Genomic DNA, 21,974 nt, shown 5'->3' with positions numbered 1-21,974 from the left:
TGCCAAACAAATGTTCCTGGTTTAATGGAGCATCTAGTAATTTTGCTTTGACATGGTCTGGCAAGATTTGTTCCTTCAGCCAGGCATGCCTTCTCAGTACAGACCCAGTGACAGCAGACCTGCAAGATGCTTCTAAGGCATCAAAACCACAGTGCAAAGTATGCTTGCTGACTTGGTTTGCAGAATGCATTAACTCTTGTAAATCTTTATTTTCTGCAAAATCTGGAAGCAATAACATTTTTTGTTTAATTAGTTCCATAATATACTGCTGGTACTTCAACATGTGAAGCTGGCAATTTAAAGCCCTGATGGCAAGAGTTGCAGAGGTATATACCTTCTTGCCCCATCTGTCCAAAGCCCTCGAATCCCTGTCCGAAGGGGTAGGATTTTTGGCTGTAGTAGCCTTAATACCTTTAGGTCCCTGGAAAATGGTCTCTGGATCCGCAATGGGATTCTTAAAGAGAAATTTGTGAGAGTCAAGTACCCTGTAGTACCTGTCAGGGTTTCTAGGGGCTGGTGGTAAAGTATCAGGAGTAAGACTGGATTCCATGAAAACATCATCTACAATATCCGAGACAGGGGGTATATAGCTAGAGGCCTGTGTTGAGGCAAGTCTAAAACGTCTCAGAGTCTCTTTTTGGACTGTGGGTAGTCCTGGCATTCCCAGCGGAAATGCTCACTTAAGGTATGCAAAGTTTCACCAAAGGAAAAGTCCTCTGGAGGGGAGGCATGGGGAATGGAATCCTCTGCATCTGAATCCTCATAGGTAGATAAGGGTATGTCCTGGTAATCAGAGGGATCAGAGCCATCGGACACATGGTCTTCTGAATCAGAAGGGAAATCAATTCTTTGTCTTTTAGAGGGGGAAGGCTGGCTTCCCCTAATTAGAGTTATAAGGTCTTCAGCCATTCTAAGCATTTGTTTCTGTGGCATGGGAGCTTGAACATGCGCTTTGGTCGTCGGTTTTCTAAGCGTAGTGCAAACTCTGGGCCTGAGAAACTTGGTTGTTTTAGTCTGAAACAAAGTAGTTGGTTTAATACGAACATCAGAAGGTTGGAATAAACCCTCAGAAGCCAGTGCCTGCACAATGGCTCCGGACCCATCCAAGGTAGAGAGATCTGCATGTTCTATAATCGAAGAAGCATCTCACGGCACACCGGACTCTGAATGGGTCTCAGTAGAGGCCTGCGTATCTGTAAAAGCGGGTATCAGGGTCTGCGAAAGCACCTCACTGAGTACCGGTGGACTGGTAACTAGCTTAACGAAAGCGTCATTGGCAGTTTTTGACCTATGTGTTCTGTTTCTGTCTTTATCCTTACGTTTTTTTCAGAAGATCGGTAGTCGGATGGCTTACCTAAGCCATTTCAGAATATGGAGAATGAGAGCGAAAGAATTTAGCAATAAAGATAGCCAGATGACTAATAGTTCGGGTGTTAAGGCACAAAACCGACAGCGAAGGACGTTGTGGTCTGGGCCTAAACAGGTGACGCAGTAAGAATGAAAATCTCTGTGAGGTATTTCCTTTCCACAGGCAAAACAATTGTTAACTTTTTCTGACATCGGTTAGAGCAAGAAAAAAGAATCCCCAACAGGATACTTAGCTTTAGAAGACTTCAGGTTTGAAACTCGAAAAACTAAAATTTCAGGTAGCAGCCGACCGGTACTTGCAAACTGCTTCTGCTTCGGGCTCCCGCACAGCAAGAAAATCTGATGTAATGGCGTTGGCTGCATGTTTTATACTCCTAACGTCATGGGAGAGGTGACAGCATCCGACGTAGAAATCCCAGGACTCTGGTATTCGGGCCGACTGAGGGCTACCTGCAGCCAGATAACCCAAGTGCGATGACTGCAACAGTGAAACACTAAGAACATCTACTTTCTCATCAACACTTGTTCTTGGAAGCTATAATTAAGTCTCCAAAATAAGAAACATGGCAACAGGATAAAAACATTAAGTGCCAGAAAAGTCAAACTTAGAATAAAAAGTTTAAAGAATGAAAGCATCTACTAAAAGCTCTTTCACACAGAGAGAGGAAAAATAAAAAAATGGAGGATTCCAACAGTGCCCACCCAATTAGGGAGGCCAAGTCATTACACGGGTAGAGCCCTGTTTAGCTCAATAGGTTTCTATTGACAAGCAGTCCTACTATAATCCTAGTACTATAGTCTGAACATTTATTTTTGAGGTTTTACATATATATCTTTGAATCAAGAAGGAGTGATGCTGTTGGATTACTTTGAGTATTACCATTCTTCCACTGCTGTCAAAACTATCAGCCTGTTTAAGCACCACTGAAATGTACTTAGGTACCCCCTAACTATTAATGAACATGGATGGCATTACAAATATCTAGCAGTGGAGGGACTGCCCACATATTCTGTTGTAGACCTTTCATTAGTTCCTTTAGCAAGTAAATCTAAGTTTAGCTCATCCCAAGGAAAAGCTATCTGCTTACTGCACTAATTCTCCCAGAATGACTTATAATATGGGGGGAGGATTACAGTCTAGGCAACAGAAACAGGGTGTGTATCTCATGGGGAGAGTGTCTTTCTCAAATTCATGTTCACTGAAGCAAATTTCACTGAAACCACCACAATGAATAAAAAGCAATGAAATCCATGCTTACTGAAAAATTCACATAAGGAAAGAAACTGTTTTTGCAAGGAAACAAGACCATCTACAATTTCCATGTCAGGATTGCTGTCCCCACTCTTCTTAAGTAAATAAACTCCATTGTTGCACTGCTAAAGTTTTGGACCTTTTAAAAGAGGTACCTGATGAAGCAAAATCCAATCAAGCAAAGTTCTATCTGGTTCTGTTTAGTTGCAATCAAAGCATAGGATGCAAGATGAATTAATAACACACAAATGCATGCACACAAATGCACAGTTTTCTATCATGTGGCCATAACAGTGCTGAAGCTTGGAAAATCAGTCTTTATACATTTGATATTTATACAATATGCATTATTAAGTTAAGATATGCTTACTCCTTCTCCCTCTAAGATGAACATTGATCACAAGTTATTTTTTTATTTTGCTTACATTCCAGTTCAGGACAAATTCAAAATCAGACGATGATTGTATGTACACTTGCTACAAAAGCAGATATCAGCAGGCTTTCAATTACCACATTTTGTCTGCATTCAGGGTGAGCAGACGACTCTACTATACCTTGACATTCCTTAGCCTTTCAATGTTTTACCTCATTTGCTAGAAACCTTAGCCAGAGTAATAGAAGACAATTTCTTCCTTCGTCAGTGGCGCATTTGTGTGGCCTCAGCAGCTAAAGGCACTGTTTGCCAGCTCTGCAGCAGTTAGCATCAAGCACAGCTGCCTTCTTATACTCCTGAGATACAAAATGACGTCTTACACTCTCACCTAATTGATGAGAAAATGTGTTTCCTTCTGATATGTCTAGGAAACATGGAAGAAGAGAAGGCATCAAATGAGACTGGAAAAGATTTGCTATTTTTCTTACTTCAGTGTCTAATCCTCTCACTGAAACACAATACAGCAGCTTAACTCACCAGCCTCTTGTTGCAAGACTCAACTTCACTACTGACAATCTCCCATGTTACAGAATAGCCTTAGACAAAAACAATGTGTGTGGGAGCCCACAGAGGTTCCTGATAAACACACAGACACTTGTTTTGAGAAGTCTTGAATTACAAGATAAAACAATTGACTAAAGACCAAGAGTAATAGAACACAAGTAAAAAAAAATGATAAAAAGAAAAAACTTTACATAACAGGAACTAACTAAATAAGCACATACAAGACCAGCATGCAAGCAAGTAACGAAATGATATTGAGTAGGTGATGGACTACTTAGGAAGATCATTAGAAAACAGTAAGTACCAAAACTGCCGCAGGTGTGCTTCAACAGTACAATTTTCAAACCACTGTGCAACATTATTTTCAGTCTCAAGTTCATTCATTTCCCCTCTCTCTGCTTCCCCTTAGCTGTTTCACTGCTACCAGTGACATACACAATCAAGAAGCCCCAGTCTTCTGTTCCTGCTGCTTTTCACATCTTTGATCCAGGAATTCTTAACCTCACCACCACTTCCTCTCCTACGTCTCCCATGCAATGCAGAGGAAAAACAGGTCAAAGGTGATCTCTACAGGTCAAACATGATCTCTACACATTCCAACAGTTTCTAGCATATACGTCTCCTTCCTCTCCCTGGAGGTGGGTTCCTCCTAATTCACTTCTGGAAGACTAAGATCTCCCATTACTATGGTTCTGTTCCACCATGTGCATCTAGTAATCCTATTCCTGCATTTGCCAGCAACCTTTCCTACATTTGATGACCAGTGCAGCACAGCCATCTATCAGAGGTAATCCACCTCCTTTCCTTGCCATTAAGGTTATCTCTTACACATCCTTCCCTTAGTCATCTTCAAATTAATGTATTTTATTCACTTATTAACCAGGTATATGTACTGATCCAAAACTGGACCATTGTCAGTCATAATGCAACAAAAATGCATTTCCTTCTTTCCACTTATTTTGTATTTTATTGCGGCATTACTTCAAAAAAAGATAAAGCAACAGTGAACAATACATTGTAACACAAGAAACTAGTCCTGTAAAATTTGTTCAGGTATAAGCAAAATAAATCAAATGTATTTTGACCATCTGCACTGAATACGTTTTCAAATGGTGTTTTAACACCGAATTGAAAGAGAATGATGATTGCAACCTGACAAAGTAAGTTAATGTTATACAGGGTTTGCTGCGATTGGTCACCATCCGTCAAGTGCTAGCACCAAATGACGGTGTTCACAGTTGTGGGTAATGCATGATAACATTGCATGGTTTATGCTACAGATTATATGGTCTTTTAGAATTAGAGCATGAGGTAGTTTTCTGTATAGACAGGTCTAGTCAGCTGTGGAGATAACATTCTCAGTAATTTCTACAGCAACTTTGCTATCCAGCGGGGGTCCACTATTCCTCAAGACTACAAGTGGCACAATTACTATACAAATAAACTAAAGTAAACTAGAGATTGCAAATCCAACATGACATCCACAGAGTTGATTACATTCAGAGCTGAACCAGTGTTCATAAGACAAACACCCATGCTTAGGACAATAAAACAGACAAGGAAAAATGAAAAAGTGGGGATACCAGTTCCTCTAAACTGCTAAAATAGATGACAGCTTTACTGCAAAACTTGTTCGACTACAAATTCATGCTGTTACCTCTTTTTTTGAAGCCTTTTCCTGTAGGGATTTAAGCTGCCGATGTTGCTCTTTGTTCACCAGTATCCATCCTCTCTCAATGTCTGATACCGTCTGAAAGAAAGAAAATAGCACTAAAAGTCAAATGTGCATACTGAGCACAGTCTTGGCAAGGTTTTTAAGCTAGCTCACCAAGATCATGTAAGGCTCAATCTTTTCAATCACTACATACCAGTACATTCTCTCTTCTGTACCTCTGCAATTCATCCTTTGTGAATTCTTCATATACTTACTAAAGGTTAGTACTAATGTACAGCCATCTTACTTCATGGTCCTTATTCTTGCCCTGTCTGTATGTTCCATGTACCTGCTCTCACTACACTACCAACTATGCAAACTTATGATTTTAGCATGCTTAGTTACATGTTACGTCATCTGAATTCAATATTTTTGGTTCCCTACCACCTTAAGCATCCAGTGAACTTTGGTACTACTGAGTTATTATACTCCCCATCCTGAAGAACCACAGCTCTAGCGAGTGAAGCAAAGTCTTAACAACAGGTGGGTCACTGTCAGGGACAGGCTCAGATTTTTATGATTTAGACATCCTTCTACCAGCTACTGGCTGGCTACCACAGCTTCAGCTGATGTCTGCTTCCGCATATCTCACCGCTTGAACTCTAAAGTTATACGTGTAACCCATAACTGAGTGTAAAAGCATCTCAGTATCAAGTCAGAATACCAGAGCACTGAAAGTTGTGATAATATGGTATAGAAACACATTTTGTTTTAAAATTATAAAAAAAAAATTCTCACATTCAGAATAAATCTGGACTAGATATTGTGCAAGTGCAACTGCATACAAACAAGATAACTGACCTAATTTAATGAAATAAACTAACTCCAAAATTAATCCAGAGCTATGAACAGTATAAAACAAGATGATACAGATTACTTCAAACCTTCTTTCACTTGTTTAAATCAGTCAAACAAAGGTTTACCCATTCAGAAAGTGTTTATATGGGAATAGGAGGTGTGTGTGTGTGTGTGTGTGTGTGTGTGTGTGTGTGTGTGTGTGTGTGTGTGTGTGTGTGTGTGTGTGTGTACTACTGATTCCTACAGTTACTTGATCACTTTGTTGTGGTATATCAGAGGCAGTGTACGAGAGACAGAGAGGGAGCGGTATTATTGTAGTTAAATTCTCTCTTATCACAGTTAGATGTGAAAGGTACAGCCGCTTAAAAATGATTATTCTTGGAGGGTGGTAAAAAGAAATCCATTGATCTCTAGAAACACCTGACTATAGTTAAATTATATTAATTTATCTTGTCAAGGGTAGTGAGTGCAAATGTGTGTAAGAAACAAGCCGAAATAAACAAGTAATGCAGAACTTCCTTGACTTCATCAGAAATGTGCTCAGCTAGAAAGTACTTTTTTCTTATAGGAGACAGTCTTGGTATGACTGTATCACTGCTGTCACAGACTCACAGTTAATCTGACATTTCAGAGTATAAATGTGTGTAAGCGGAAGGGGAAATATCATCACAGTTTTTATTGGCAGTTATGTCATTCTTCACCATCAATTGTGCAAATTCGATAGAAAGTTATTTTTCTACAGAACAGTGTATGCAGGAAAGATGCTGAAATTCCTTTGTGGAATTTCTTGTACAAAATGAAAACCAATTTATGCACTACCTTTCAGAAGTGCTATGTTACTTTAACCTCACCACATACCTGCTGCAAATATTATAAGATTCAGTTTAAATTAAGTATACACATATCTCCTTTTTCCAGACTATAAATATATTTATTACTGTACAATGTGAAACAAACTTGTCCGTTTTCAAGCATTTGAACATGTGTTGATCTCTGCTTCTTTCCTTGTACTCCTTAGATCAGTTTTGTTAGAGGGAATCTAGTCTCGGGTACAAGATTCTTGCCCATACTAAGCTCAACAGTTATTGTTTCAGGATCTCCCTAGAAGTCCACTGGCCTAGTATAAACACTTGCCTCCTGAGCCGAGCTTGAAGCAGCCTACGCACTATCACTGGTATTATTGGTGCCTCTGGCTAGTTAAATGGGCCTAAAACTCTGGACCTACCCAAGATCCCTGTAATCCTCATATGACCTTGTCCATGATTAAGTTACCTTCATTTTCCCAAACATTTCTATATTTCTACTGTGCTTTGCTTATTTCTGTCAGGCGCAGAAAGAATTGAAATATTAAAAATAAACTTCAGCATCAACAGATCTTGACAGTAAAGATTCTACTTAACCTTGGTTTAAGCAGGATTAATCACTTTATCCTTGTGTTAAAGATCACTTCTAGGTGAACAGAAATGGTAGACCTAGGCCCAGATGTGTGAGAGAGGTTCTCCTAACAGCAGCAGCAACAATACTGTTAGCACTATGTGTTACAATTACAGTAAATGTCCACCTCAATCAGAGTTTTTCCAATCTGCCATTCATTAAGTATCTATATCTGTGCTATTTATATTCCCATCTGTTTCTCTCTTCAAAGACCACCTTTTATCCCTACAGCCCTGAACTAGAAAGAGGAACAGAAATTCAAGTCCACAACCTAAGCAGTGATATGATGAATTCACAATAAACCATAATAATAATAATAATGAAAGTAAACAAACAAAAATATAGTAAGCTATATATAATACGATATAACACCTCATACCAGAGAAAAAAATAAGATTTCAACAACTGTTTAAAGCTGCTAAGCATCAGGGACACAGACAACCACCCTGTCAAGGGGGTAAAAAGGCATGTCCCTTAAAATTAAAGAGAGAGCTTGCTAGATGAATCTAGGTGGACCTTTAGCACCTCCAACATCTCAAAGTGGAAGAGTGGGACATTTTTCTGCTAGTACTAGGCAGACCCTCATTAAGATAAGGGGGACCCATATAATGAAAGGCCAAATAAACTAGAACAAGAACAGTATAAGTGATATGTGACCATACTGGCAATCAGTGTAGGTTCCACAGGACAAACATAATATGGTGCTAAACAGAAACCCATCAGTAGCTGAGATGCAGACTTCTGCACCAACAGCAGACAATCAATCTCTGGTTCTAAAAGCACTAGGTACAGGGTGGTACAGAAGTCCAATCTAGATGAAACTAAAGCATATACTACTGCTGAAAAATCCGACAATGAAATACAGTATTTAATGAGAGTGACATTCCTCAGATGGATGCAAACGAAATTAAAAATAGCCTAACACTGCTCCTTTTATTTTTGTCACCTGGATAAGCACACTAAACAAAGTGCTCTTTTTGGGTGAGACCCAGGAGCACCACATGGTTAAGAGAGTAGGGAAATGGAGGCGAACAGAATCAGACCTTGCAAACTTAACAAAATAAGTAATTCATTAACAGCTTAGAACTGTAATCCTCTGAGCTAAGTGCCAGACCCAAAATTGTGCATCTTTCCAGTTTGTCACAAATGCAGATAATGTCAGGGGACAATACTGGACTATATGAATTAGGGATAGTGGCAGGAATAACAATGGCAAAGATCTTGGAAGTATTGACGATCCAAGTTATGGATGCATTCCACACTTCCAGTTAATCTGCTTAAGGACGGCATATTCTTGATGAAGCAGAGATACAGCTACAGGGCATCAGTGTAACAATGCCATGCAGCTCTCCCTCAAATAATGTCTCCTAGTGAATGCATGTACACAGAAAACAGTATAATCAAGACTGCTCTATGTGAAGCAGCACAGGTAAGTGCAGGAAGAGGAGGAAAGGAAGAATGCAAACTATTTCCAGGATAATTTAACTGATGCTAAAGGAATGCCTCAAATAATCCATAGTATTCCATTTTCAATTCTGTCAAATTACACACATTGACCTAATAAGACCAAGGCTGAATAACATTGGTCTCTCATCAGAAGATCTTACAGACCCTGGTGAGGGTCATCTTTGTACTATGTCGGGACAAAAAACTAGACTAGAAGGAATTGTAGACGCTACTTTTACAAATGCAGACTACTGATGTAAAATGTCATCTGGATGCCGTTTTGAATAGTAACCATTGATAACAACAACTGTGCACATTCTGAAGTTAGATGATCAGATGTGTTAACCATACTTAAAAGGGTCACCCTTGTTTCGTGGTCCGCTGCACAGTCCAAACGTCTTCTGCAATTCAGATTTTGCGCATGCGGAAGACGAAGACAAACTATAAGTCATGCAGACGCAACAGGTGTTTGCAACCTATTTTTGTCTTCTGCATCTATGCAACCGGATGTAAAGGGTGTTCTTAAAGAAGAATGCCCTTTCAAAAAAATAAATAAATATTTTTTTAATTAAAAGAGATATATATATATATATATATATACACACACACACATACATACACACACACACACACACACACACACACACACACACACACACACACACGTATACATAGACAGACTTACATATACATACGCCTACAGGTTTGCTAACAAAATCTTGAAGCCCACAAGCCTCGTATTAACAATCCTGGGACTATAATACTGAAGAACACTGAAAACCACAATGTTAAACTTCTGGACTATTTTCATAATGGTGTGAAATGCAATAGCTTTTGTGACACTTGGTAACACTTTTTGTAAATTTGTACACCTACTCCTTAAAATTTTCTGAACCGCTTTACTGCAGTTGGTGCTGCATACCTTGTACATAATGAATATAGCCTTTGCAAAACAATTACTATGCTCTCACTCTCTGTACAGTGTAGAATATGTAGTTCATAATTGCCTTGCCTTTTGAACTGTATTACTTACTGCATATTACTACACTTGGTCAACCTCTCTAGAAATTACATTTTGCATTACTTTAACTCAACTTTATTACATACACTGTATCACTGCTGCTTGTTTTTTTACTTACTCTTCTTGAGCCCAGGTTGTGGCTGAAAAGGATTAGTAGACCAGTCCACTTACCTGGTTAATAAATTACAATAAATAAATAAATTCTGCAGCCTCCCAATGGCAAGTGTCTTTACAGGCAATTTGCAAAAAGCATACATATTTTTATTTTTTCTCACAGGAGTGAATATGTAATACATATTAAGTGTTAAAATAAATGTCACTGCATGCTTTTATCACATATTAAAATTTTGAAAAATCAGTCAGTTGTACAGTTGCCCAAATTACGTCAACGGTCGAGCTTCAACAGATCAATCGTTACATAACTCAGGAGTTGGTCCCCTTTCTTTGCTTCTGTGCCAGCCTGGAGTTAGCACAATTTCAAGGGAGGGAGCCCTCCACATAAAAGCTGATTTTTTTCTTTGCTTTTTAGTGAAAGTTTATACTTGCAATCGCTTCAGTTAGATTACTTGCAGTAGTAATGAATGTCTTTGCCAATGAGGCTGTTCAATGTTTTTTGCTTCGAACAATCTCATCGGTAGTTATTCATTATATGTAGCTAGAGAGAGAGAGAGGACGAAGAAGTTATCGAATGACAGCATGTCAGAAACCAGTAAACTGCAGACACAGGTGACTGAATGTACAGGCAGCTGTTTTGAGTGAGATCACAGTACACTGGGGATTGAGGAATTTGTCCCTTTCCCACTATAGTGCAATCTCGAAGTTATATATAATTAGCAGGGGATGTGGGGTGTAGGGGGGGGGGCTTGTTTTCTTGCAAAAAGCAAGGTCTTTGCCCCTCCCCTGATTGGCTGCTGATTGATAAGTTGTGCTCAGTCAGGTGCTGTTCAATGAATGTCACTTTCAACAAGTTGTCGGCAAGAGATAGATATAGAAGAAAAGAGATTTTAAAGCATAAGAACTAAATTCACTATTTATCCTTGAGAGTGATGTTTCCCAGCAATGTTCCTTATATTTAATACAGTGGTATTACAAAATATGTCTTGTAATGTCATGTGGGCCTTGGCTGAGTATATTAATTTTTATATGGCACTCATTGTCATTTGAGAAGACCCCAACATAGACAATGTTAACATTCCACTGCAAACAGCCTGTCACCTGACCCACTGTATCTAAAATAAAACTAGTTTACTTATACTGCAGTTTAAACAATTGGCACCAGTCTCTTCAGGTGGACAATTATCTCTTGACATATATGAAGCTTGGTCTTACTCTCAGTAATATATGAAGCTTGGTCTTACTCTCAGTAATTTGGTAGGACACTTTTGAAGATGTTAGTGTTAAGACAGCCATTAGAATTTTCTGAAAGATGGCAGGGCACGACTTCCCAAAAATTGCAATTATTTGAAACCCAACATTAAGTAAGTGGGTACCACAGTTTAGCAGCTTAAAGTAACAAATAGTTCTATGCTTATCTCTTAACAAGCACCAGCTCTTTACCATACCAGAGTTCAACAGTGACCGACTGTTCAACGAGCCACAAGCACTGTCCCTATGACACCATCTTTAACAGTACTACTGACATTTCTAGTTTTCGTTCACATGTATTAATTTTGTAAAACTAAACAAATATTTTTAAAAAGGAACCATAACCTGCCACAACCGTACTGGGAATATGCTAAATGAATGACCTATAAGACTAATGAACACTAGTGGGTACAAGTATTTTTTGTAAGGTACAAATTATTTGTTCAGAAAAAAAAAACAGAATCAAGACCGACTACTAACCGTGTCAGTTACAAGTCAAGTATGACAAATATTCATGTAGACAATATATGTAAAAGAAAGGTATTAAACTACAAATTCAAGAAGCATATATATAATTTTGCATAACAGTCATACCCACTTTCTCTTTCATGATGCACTAAAAAGTACACGTCTCACCTGGATGTACAACAGATCGAGTCCAACTAGATCTTCCATAACATCACTGTCATAAGCAGAGTCCCAATAGCTAGAAGAAATAAACATGAATGTCAATTCTGATAAAAACAGCAGCAATTACCCAAGAATATGTACTTTTAAGCCTCCAATCTTGTCTGGACTTTTTATTTACTTGTTTTCTGTTGAAAGGGGCACTGCATTGACTTTGTCAATTACCAGGACTTAGATACAACCTAGGAGAGTACATACACAACTTCAGTAAAATTCCATATGCACAGCAAAATAGAATAACATAATTTAGTGCGTTTTACAGCAAAAACACATAGATGAAAGAGTAGCATAAAACTGTGCACTGGGTTCTCCATATATTACTAAGGATTGTGTATATGTATTTACGGTTTCTGAAATGCCCACACTTGATTTTTTCAACCAATTAATGTGTTGCAAGTCAGTCAAGACTGGATTTGGTGTCCTGAAGAAGAAAACCATTCAATATTCATGTAGCATCCACATCTAGACACTAAGCCATGAGAAAAAGCAGTTTACCATCTGTACGTACCTCTGCATTTTAGATCACTCAATCTAGCATCTGAAATTAATTTGTAATAAAACCACATAGTTTTAGAGCAGTTCATGAGCCAGATGAGTTGTGATACATCACATCTACCCCACCCTTAACAGAAAGTAACAAGGTTGTAGTACATTTTAATGGTGAGCTACTTTTGGTAAACATTTTTAGCTTGCAATTAGCCTCATACTCAGCACAGCTTATGAAAATCCAGACACACCACTTTGCAAGATTTTGGGTTTTTTCTACTTTTACTCAGGCACTGCATTTTAAAACATTAAACTCAATATTTTAAGCATTTAATTTCCCTGTCACTCTTACCTGTCCTCACCCTCCCTTCTATCTCCTACTATTCTTACACTATATTTAACTCCTCACAGCTATGAACCTGCACACGTATCATATTTATGTTATTTTAATACACTCTATGAACCTTGAGGACATATTTCACTGGTGTCATCTGAATATAAGACATTTATTACTTCCATATGTCCATGATTGTAACCTTTTCATTCTTGTTTTATTATCAGACTCATTCAATGCAATAGTACTGCTCGATTTTTAATCTGCAATAATATTTATCTGTAATAATATTTTTCTTTGTATATAACTTTGTGGAGCTTTTCTCCCTGGGCTTCCACTAAAAACGGGCTCATTCAGGCCCAGTGGACTTTCCTGGTTAAAAAATACAATAAATACATACATACATACATAAATAAATTCAGAATTCTAAAACAGTCTTATACAACTGGACCTCTTGGCAAAGTATTTATCTTCTGTTGACTAGGTTAGTCCCACTAGCTAGTAGCTGCTTTTCAGGGAAGACCCCAGGTGGTACTTCTACATCAGAGAACATCCACTACTTTTTTGATTTCTGTTTCTGCCTCCTGCACCAAAGGTGAATGTGCTCCCTGTTGCACCAGTGACAGTGCTAAAGTTCTGAACAGTGCATTTAAACTTTTGAAATGATCTTTACATATAGTAAGTTACAAGCCTCTTTTTATACTTCTCTCTGTATTTTAATCAAAGCAAAAAAATAATTTATGTGCAAAAAAGAGGAAGCTTCTTAACTGTCTACTACACAGTGGGTCTACTGTAATCAAAATATTCTCCAGCAATATGAACAGCAAAAAATGTTTCAAAATGGCCAAATGTTTTGTTAAGTAATGTGTCACAGTACTTATAAGTGCCATGGGGCCCTTGATGTCTTCTCAATGATGAGCAAAAGCAAATGTTTGTTTCGTTTACTATTTCTCAATAAAACAAAACTGTCCTACATGGAATGCATATTCTCTAGCCAGTCTCTTTAAGCAGCTAAGCTCATCACAAATTTTTGTTAAAAGTCTTTCTTATGCACTCAGTCAGGCATGACTCTTGATTCATTCACATGGAACTATTTCTTAATCAGTGCCTAAACATCAAATTGGCTGTAAGGATACCTTATGTACTAAGGGCTTAATGTCCATGCCTAAACATCAAGCTGGCAGGAGGGGTCCTTCAGGTAAGATGCGTTCTAAATCTAAATCCATGCCTAAACAGAAGGGGCCCCAGTTGTAGGATGTGTAGAAATTCTGCAACCTCTTAGCATGTTATTTAACTGATGCCAAGAAGTAGTTCATGCTGGCTACTCTTACGGCAGTTGCAATGTAGGTCTTAAAATCATTCTACCATTCCAAAGGCTTGGGCCAAAGTAAGGTTGCTTTTGTGTATGTTTCCAGATTTTACTTACCCATGTTACCTAAATTAGCTATCTGTTGAAAAGGAGGGTTATTATCAGTTCTAACCGTCCTCAACATTTGAAACACATCTTGACCAGGATTTATGAGCCGATGTGGCTCCACAACTTGGAATTCTGAATATTCAACAATGATAACATGCATTCTGTTCTATATGCAGGCTTAACGAAAATTGTAAAGCGTTCAAACACCAAGAACACAAAATAGCCAACCGGACCTCTGTTGCTCGAGCAGGAAATAGGAACAACTGTGATGCACAATAGCTGTAGGGTTCAAAGTACAATGAACATAATCCACGTACCAGCCAGTAAATAACACAGGTTTATTAATAGAACCACACGAATCACAGGTTAAGCACTTTCATCCGCATATAGCAGACTTCCTCAGAACCAATTAATGTCCATTGCTAAATGGTATATATAGCAGATTTGGCGCCAAAAAATCAATTAGCATACATTTCATGAAAAACTTCCATAAAATTCTTTACTTTAAATATCTTTTCTTTAAAAATTATGTAGTATATAGTAATATAGTAATATAAAGATAATTACTACAATAATAATTACTAATAAATATGTTAAAAATATGTGCATAACCTTTTTCAAATTAATAACTATGTAAAAAGTAGTACATCTCAAATCCAAAATCTTTATATTACTATATACTACATAATTTTTAAAGAAAAGATATTTAAAGTAAAGAATTTTATGGAAGTTTGGTAAAGAGCTGGTGCTTGTTAAGAGATAAGCATAGAACTATTTGTTACTTTAAGCTGCTCTATTAATAAACCTGTGTTATTTACTGGCTGGTACGTGGATTATGTTCATTGTATTTTGAACCCTACAGCTATTGTGCATCGCAGTTGTTCCTATTTCCTGCTCGAGCAACAGAGGTCCGGTTGGCTATTTTGTGTTCTATATGCAGGCCTAAAAGTCCCCTCCTGATATTTATAGCCATATTGCTTTGAATAGTTCACTCATGACAAAATGCATATACTCACTGTGTCCTATGTCAGTCTGACAAAACAAATGATCTTTTTGAAGCTTTTCAGTTGCTTCATCTATTCCCGGAACCAAGTATTTTCACTAACCACTTACTTAAGCTATACAACTCCAAGATGGGCATCATAAATTATTTCAGTTCACCTTTTCTGCAGTTTGGAGCTACAAATGTTGTACATGTCAGTGAGCATTTTTCATTGGCTGAACTGCTATCTCATCATTACACTTTGCTTATTTTACTACTGTCTCAGCATTACTGTCATCTTTACTTTTATTTTTCTTATACAAAAACTAGATGGTTATCCACAAATTTACTCCATGACTGACAGGTATGACCCTAATGGAGAAAGGTGGTACAGTCTGAGGGTGGGTACTGGTAAGACATGATGGCCATACAACTCTGTGGGGCCTGGAAATAGCCATGAATCTAATCCACAAACTATTTGAAGTGTACTAAGCCCTTTTCAATTTTTGCTTCTTTCTTCTACTGTCAGAGCACTTGGGACTCCATATGGAGCAATCATAACACAGTCCATCTGCCATTTGTTTTCATATTTCTATTACTTTCTATGGCTTTACTAGGAAGCCTGCATTTTTTTTTAACAATAAACTAAACCAATATGGTTTGGAGCCTCAGCAACTACCTTTTTCGTCTAATTGATGGCTTAGAGTTTGGTTTATTAAATAGATCTATAGTCTCTACTGGTTTATGCACTTAACTATGAATTTCATGTCATAACCGTAAATTCATCTCATAATATAAAATGTCATACCAGTAAGTGATAATAAAAACTGTCTGTTCATGTCTCCATCTGGGGAAACAGCAAACAACTCTATTACCTTAGTTAAAAATAAATGGCTTCCAGTCACTGAAGTACAACAATTTGAATGTTAGGGTGGGCAATTACTGCTCCTTCAAGCTTAGAAAACTTCCTCTTTTTCTCTTAGATTTCTTAACCAGGATGTCCCTTCTCTTACTAACCTCACATTTTCCTCAACTCTTTAGGTTATTAATCCTTTGTTGAACAAGTTAGTCCCACTAGGCTAGTGGCCTCTTTTCAGGGGATACTTGAAGTGGTATTTATACTACAAGGGGAAATTTGGACAGGGCATCTTGGAACTTCCCTTACTAGTCAATGTTGAGAATGGGACCCATTATGGAGGAGCACTTCCTGTTAACATTTCAGGTGCAGAGTGGCCTGACGAAACAGGGAGGCAGATGGAGAGAGTAGGAGATGATGGAGTAGTGAAACAAATAAATGAGAAAGCAAATGTCAAAAATGAAGAACGTGTACAGAACTCTGAGGAAATGTTTCAAAGAAACCTGTTAGATGACTCCGCAAATGAAGGGCATATAATTACAACTCACCAGTCGGGAGGGTTGCAGGATAATTTACTTAATGAAATGGTGGTACAGAGTGTGCCAGAAAATGAAGATGTTTCCTGGGTGGATATTATGGAGAAAATACAAAAGGATGCTGCAGAGGCAATCCTGAAGAATAGTAGTGATTTGAAAAAGAAAACGTATGCAGAGAAAGTAAAAGATGGCAAAAGTGGAGTAGTAGAAAAGAAGGGAGAAGAAAATGAAAAAACTAACGGATGTGGTAAGGATTCAAAGTAAAGAAGACAAAGTAATGCACAGATATGAAGTGTAGGACAATTTAATAGCTCTTTGGGTGTAAAAGCACGAGGTAAGAGCATTTATTCTTATTAACAGAGAGACATTTTGTGACATCACATTTGAGACTGTTTTTTCAATGGAAAATATTCTTGAAGAATATGAAAAAAAAAAGAAAGATCATTTACCCATGGAATATTTATGTAATAAAAGCGTTTAACAGGAAAACACAAAGAATATTCATGTACAATTTTGAACAGATGTAGAAAGAGAGACTTTGAAATGACATGTAAAGAAGTATTGGACACTGCAAACGTTTATGACAAAAAGGAGTTTATGGTGGCTGGAATTGTAATTTTGTGTTAAAAATAGAGATAAAATTATAGAGATACCAAGCATGATACATGTGGAGGGGAATAAGGATGTTGTAAAATATTGAGGACAACCCAAAACCCCATTTTTTTGTGGAAAAGGACATTTGATACGTAACTAAGACAAAAGAAAATGTTACATTTGTGGGGAAATGGGACATGATGTAAAAAATGTGAATTGAAATGTTATAAATGTAACAAAATTGGACATTTATGGATGGATTGCAAAAATGAAAATAACAGTAAGGAAAAAGGAAAACAAAGAAAATGAACAAAGAAGAAATTTTTGAAGTAGAAATAGAAGAAAACCTGAATTAGGAAAAAATAATACAGAGGATATTGGAGAAGGTTCTGAAACAAGTGTTAAAGCAGACAAACTGGGAGGTAGTAAAAGGGGGGAAATAATTCTATTGGTAAAAGGGTAAAAAGCAGAAAAAGACAATTTAAAGGGATAAGTACAAAAGAAAAAAGAAAGGAATGGATGAAAAAGAATATATACGGCTAAAGAGTTGGGGCTTGGTATCATGGTTAAGGTGTTTGACTCACACAAGGTACAGTGCTTGATTCTCACCTTTAGGGAGGAAATTGGTTAGGCTTAGAATGGCCTATTAAGAAAGCTAGCCTTGTAATTAGCTCTGAATTTATGAAACCATGAATATAAGGAAAAGGGAAAATGAATTTTTTTTGAGTGTTTTCTGTAAATGTGAATATTATTAAGAATATAGTAAGAAGAATAGGAATTTTGGAGTGGTGTAATACTGTAGATGTAATTATATTCGAAGACACAATATTTTTAACAAATCAAGAAAGATTACAAACAGAGAAACTATGGGGAAAAAAGATAATTTGGAATTTCGGAAATGAGACATGTTGTGGAATAGCCATATTCTGTAGAAATACAATAAATATATTAGATGTAACTTTAGCAAAAATGGGAAGATTAACCACCGTAGATTTAAAATGGAAAGAACAAATCTACAGAATTGTAACATGGTATGCTTACACTAACTGTAAAGAAAGGAAAAGCTTATTTCATCAGATTTTAGACTATGTAGTGATAAACATGATTATAATAAATAACAGTATCTTTGTGATTTAAGATACAAGTGTAAAAAGAAAGGAAATGATATTGGAAAAATGCTAGAAGTTATAAGATGTGGCAAGTTAAAACTTTGAGACAAAAATTCATGGACTTACAAAAGGGGTACGTATAGAATTTAAATATATTATTTTATAGTATCAGAAGGTTTAGTTACAGAAGAAGGGAAGGTAGCTGAAACAGGATCTTCTGATCATCTTGCAATATGGCTACAGATAAAAGAAAACAAAGAATATATTGAAATAGGCAAAGGAATAAAAATGATAAATCAGAAAGCATTGAATGAAGGAAAGAAATCAGTAATACAGTTATGGGAAAGATCACATTACTTTGACAGAATTTTATAAAAATGGGCTGAATGGTGGGTGATATTTAAGGAAAATATAAAAAAAATGTTTTTTTTTTTGTTTTGTTTTTTACAGTGGCAATATGAAACGAGAAAAGTAGAAAAAGAAAAATATAAATAAAAGAGCATATAACAATGCATTGGAAGACTTAGAACATATTGCTAGAAAGTACTTTGACAAAAAAAGAATTACATGAAAGAAATCAAGAAAAAAATACAAGACTTGTTATATAAACAAAGATACTTTTTACAAGGAAAAAGAGAACATATTGAGTTACTTAAGTAGACTAGTAAAGGAAGATAATAGTGTAATGAGAGAAAAAAAATATAAAAGGAGAAATGGAAATAAGTCAGGAAACGATTATGAATAGTGTAGTACAAAATGTTTAAAGAAAAAAAAGGTACTGAAAAAATGTGGAAAGTAGAAAAGTTAACAGAAAAAGAAAAAGAGTTGGAAAAGCAGATTTCTTTAAATGACCTAGATAAAACATTGGGGCAAGTCTATATAGATTTGGCTGCAGGCCCAGATGGAATAAGGTATAAAATGTATAAAAACTGAAGGGAATGGCAAAATCTATTTTCTAAAGATTTCTGAATAAAAGGTTTTAAATGAACATTTTTATGTATAAAGAATTATGTAGTGGACTACTTAAATTCATATGGAAAAAGGAAGACAGAAGAGCATTAAAAAAACTGGAGACCAACAGTATTGAATAATAATGACTTCTAAGATCTTTAGGTAAATAATACAAAAGAGATTTTAAACTAAAATGGAAAATATTATTGAAGACAGCATACAGAGCATAAAGGGGAATGGTTGTCAGAATTATTAATGGTAGAGAAATTGTGGATGACATTATGAACAGCAAAAAAGCAAAAATTATGACAGGAGACCTTAATAAGGCTTGTGACATAATTGGATATGAAGTCTTATGGGTAATGAAAGAATATTAGTGAGAAAGTTAGGAAATTATGTATATCAGCATATAGCTATAGTAAAGAAGAAATATTTGTAAATGTCTGGTTAAGCCAATAGGTACACATGAAGAGTGGTGTAAGACAGGGGTGCCCGATGAGTTGTATACTCTTTGCATTAGTTATGAATGTGACAGTATGCAAAATAAATTACAAAATAAAGGAAGTGGGTATATAACACCTGAAGGGTTAAGAATTCCAGTTAACATATGCAGACATTATAATAAATACAAAAAAACAAAATATGGATAAAAGAAGTAATAATTTGCACAAACGAATGCTTAGAGATGACAGGAATGGCTTTAAATAAAGAGAAAAGCAAAGGTTCAGGTGATGTAATAAAGATTGAGGGTATACATTTTACAATGAATGAAATCTTGGAATAAAGATGCAAGTAGAAATCAATGGGGAAAAAAAAACAACAAAAGAAACAGACATGTCTTTTCTGTAAAACACACAAATGATCATTCAGAAAAAAAGGCTTATTTGATAAATTCAGTACTGATGGGAAAAACATCACACTTAGCAAGTATATTTATGTTGCCAACAGTATTTGAAAAGGAATTACTGCAGATATTTTTTCATTTATATGGAGTTCCAGATTAAACTCAGTAAAAAGAGGAGTTTTGTATGTAAATAAAGGAGGAAGTTTAAATATGTTAAATGTACTATTTCTTTCTTTCTCACTGTGACTGATGACATGTATATGAACTGTAAGTATGAAACTTTGCACACCTTTACATTACATTTAATATCTTCTAGTCTCTTAACTACTTTTTAAAATTTTTATTCAATCGTAACATTTTAATCCATAACATGGCAACCATACATTTATAGAAAAAAAAAACACAAGTTTCCATCGTTATTGATATGTGGCATAAATGTTCCATTTTTAACAATTTTCATTCACTCCAAAATTACACAAGTTGCTCAGTTCCAGTTTTCTCTCAAATCTTACTCCTTCTCCTGAATGTTATTCTGCATGTATTGTTTCCAAATATCCCTTTTATTTCTATTAAGTAAATCTTCTTGGCCCTTTCAATTTATGAATAGCCCACCTTCTATTTTGTTCATTTCCTTTACACATCTATAACTTTCTTGATGTTGGGAATATTTCCATTTTCTAGTTAATTCATAAATGCTTTTTTTGGCAGCAATTTATATTAAGAGGCCTTAATATGTGTTAACAATTCAGATCCTATATCCAAGCTCCAAGGATACATTTCCTTAGTTACAAACATTTGGTCCCTCAACATTCCTATCAAAATACTATCAAAATACTCTGAAGGGATTTTTTTTAAATCTACCAACTCTGTGCATTTACAAAAAGATACATTCCTAATTACCCCTCTCTTTCCGATCACACCTCTAGCATTTGCAATCAACCAGAAGAAAAATTCTCTGAAGTCTACTGGGGGTATAGAAATACCTATGCAAATACTTCCATGCAAAAAATCCTAAACCTTCTGGGGCTTTGTTGCATACTTGAGGCCCTTACAAACTTCTTCTCAAAGTTCCTTTATAATCTACCTTTCCATTCTCTTTAACCAGTCTTTTTCAATCTCCTCTGATGGATTCTTATCATGCTCTATTTTACCTTTTTTTAATGGCAGCTTATGTTCTTCACAGGGATGGTTCTGGAATGCCCCAGAGCAGCTACAAAAGAAAAAGATGTAAAAGAACTAGAAAGAGAGGCTGAAGAGGCAGAGCTGTTGCTAAACTGAAGAGAGACCCCCACAGGCCTGCATTACCTTCAGTAGTACTTACAAATGTCTGCTCACTGGATAATAAGATGGACTATCTGAGAATGGAGCTCACAAAAAATAAGGTGTGGGACACTTGTTTGTTCATTTTCTCTGAAATGTGGTTGCATAGTAACATTAGTGACAATGCTGTGAACCTAAGATGGGCTAACTCTCTTTAGAGCATGTAGATGTAAAGCACAGAGTGGCAAAACTAAAGGTGGTGGTGTATGCATCTATGTAAATAACAGATGGTGCAAAGACTGTAAGCTGGTACAATCATACTGCTCCGAAGATGTGGAAATATTGACATTAAAATGCAGACCTTTCTATGCACCAAGGGAAATCAGTGGGAAATATGTCACAGCAGTGTACATCCCCCCCAAGTGCTAACATCACTGATGCTCAAAATAAACTCCATAATATTATCTGTGAGCTACAAAGCAGAAACACAGAATTTACATGTGTGATAGCAGGTGATTTCAACACAGCTGAGCTTAAGGAGATACTACTCCATTTTTATCAGTATGTGGATTTCCCCACCAGA

General features: G+C 36.4%; 1 protein-coding gene across 2 annotated transcripts in view; it reads right to left on the bottom strand.

Annotated features, from left to right (window-relative positions):
- Positions 1 to 21,974, bottom strand: part of SNX17 (sorting nexin 17) — a 1,062,675-nt gene that overhangs the window by 311,844 nt on the left and 728,857 nt on the right. For both annotated transcript variants that reach the window (XM_044061496.1, XM_044061495.1), the window contains exons 8-9: positions 11,972 to 12,041; positions 5,215 to 5,307 (exon numbers count right to left, since the gene is read on the bottom strand). In XM_044061496.1, coding sequence (XP_043917431.1) covers positions 5,215 to 5,307; positions 11,972 to 12,041 — 163 coding nt within the window. The remainder of the gene's footprint in view (positions 1 to 5,214; positions 5,308 to 11,971; positions 12,042 to 21,974) is intronic.

The sequence above is a fragment of the Protopterus annectens genome, chromosome 2.part0 (assembly GCF_019279795.1).
Source record: "Protopterus annectens isolate FY-2018-M chromosome 2.part0, PAN1.0, whole genome shotgun sequence".
Taxonomy (NCBI): domain Eukaryota; kingdom Metazoa; phylum Chordata; order Ceratodontiformes; family Protopteridae; genus Protopterus; species Protopterus annectens.
This window is presented reverse-complemented; position numbering and strand designations above follow the sequence as displayed.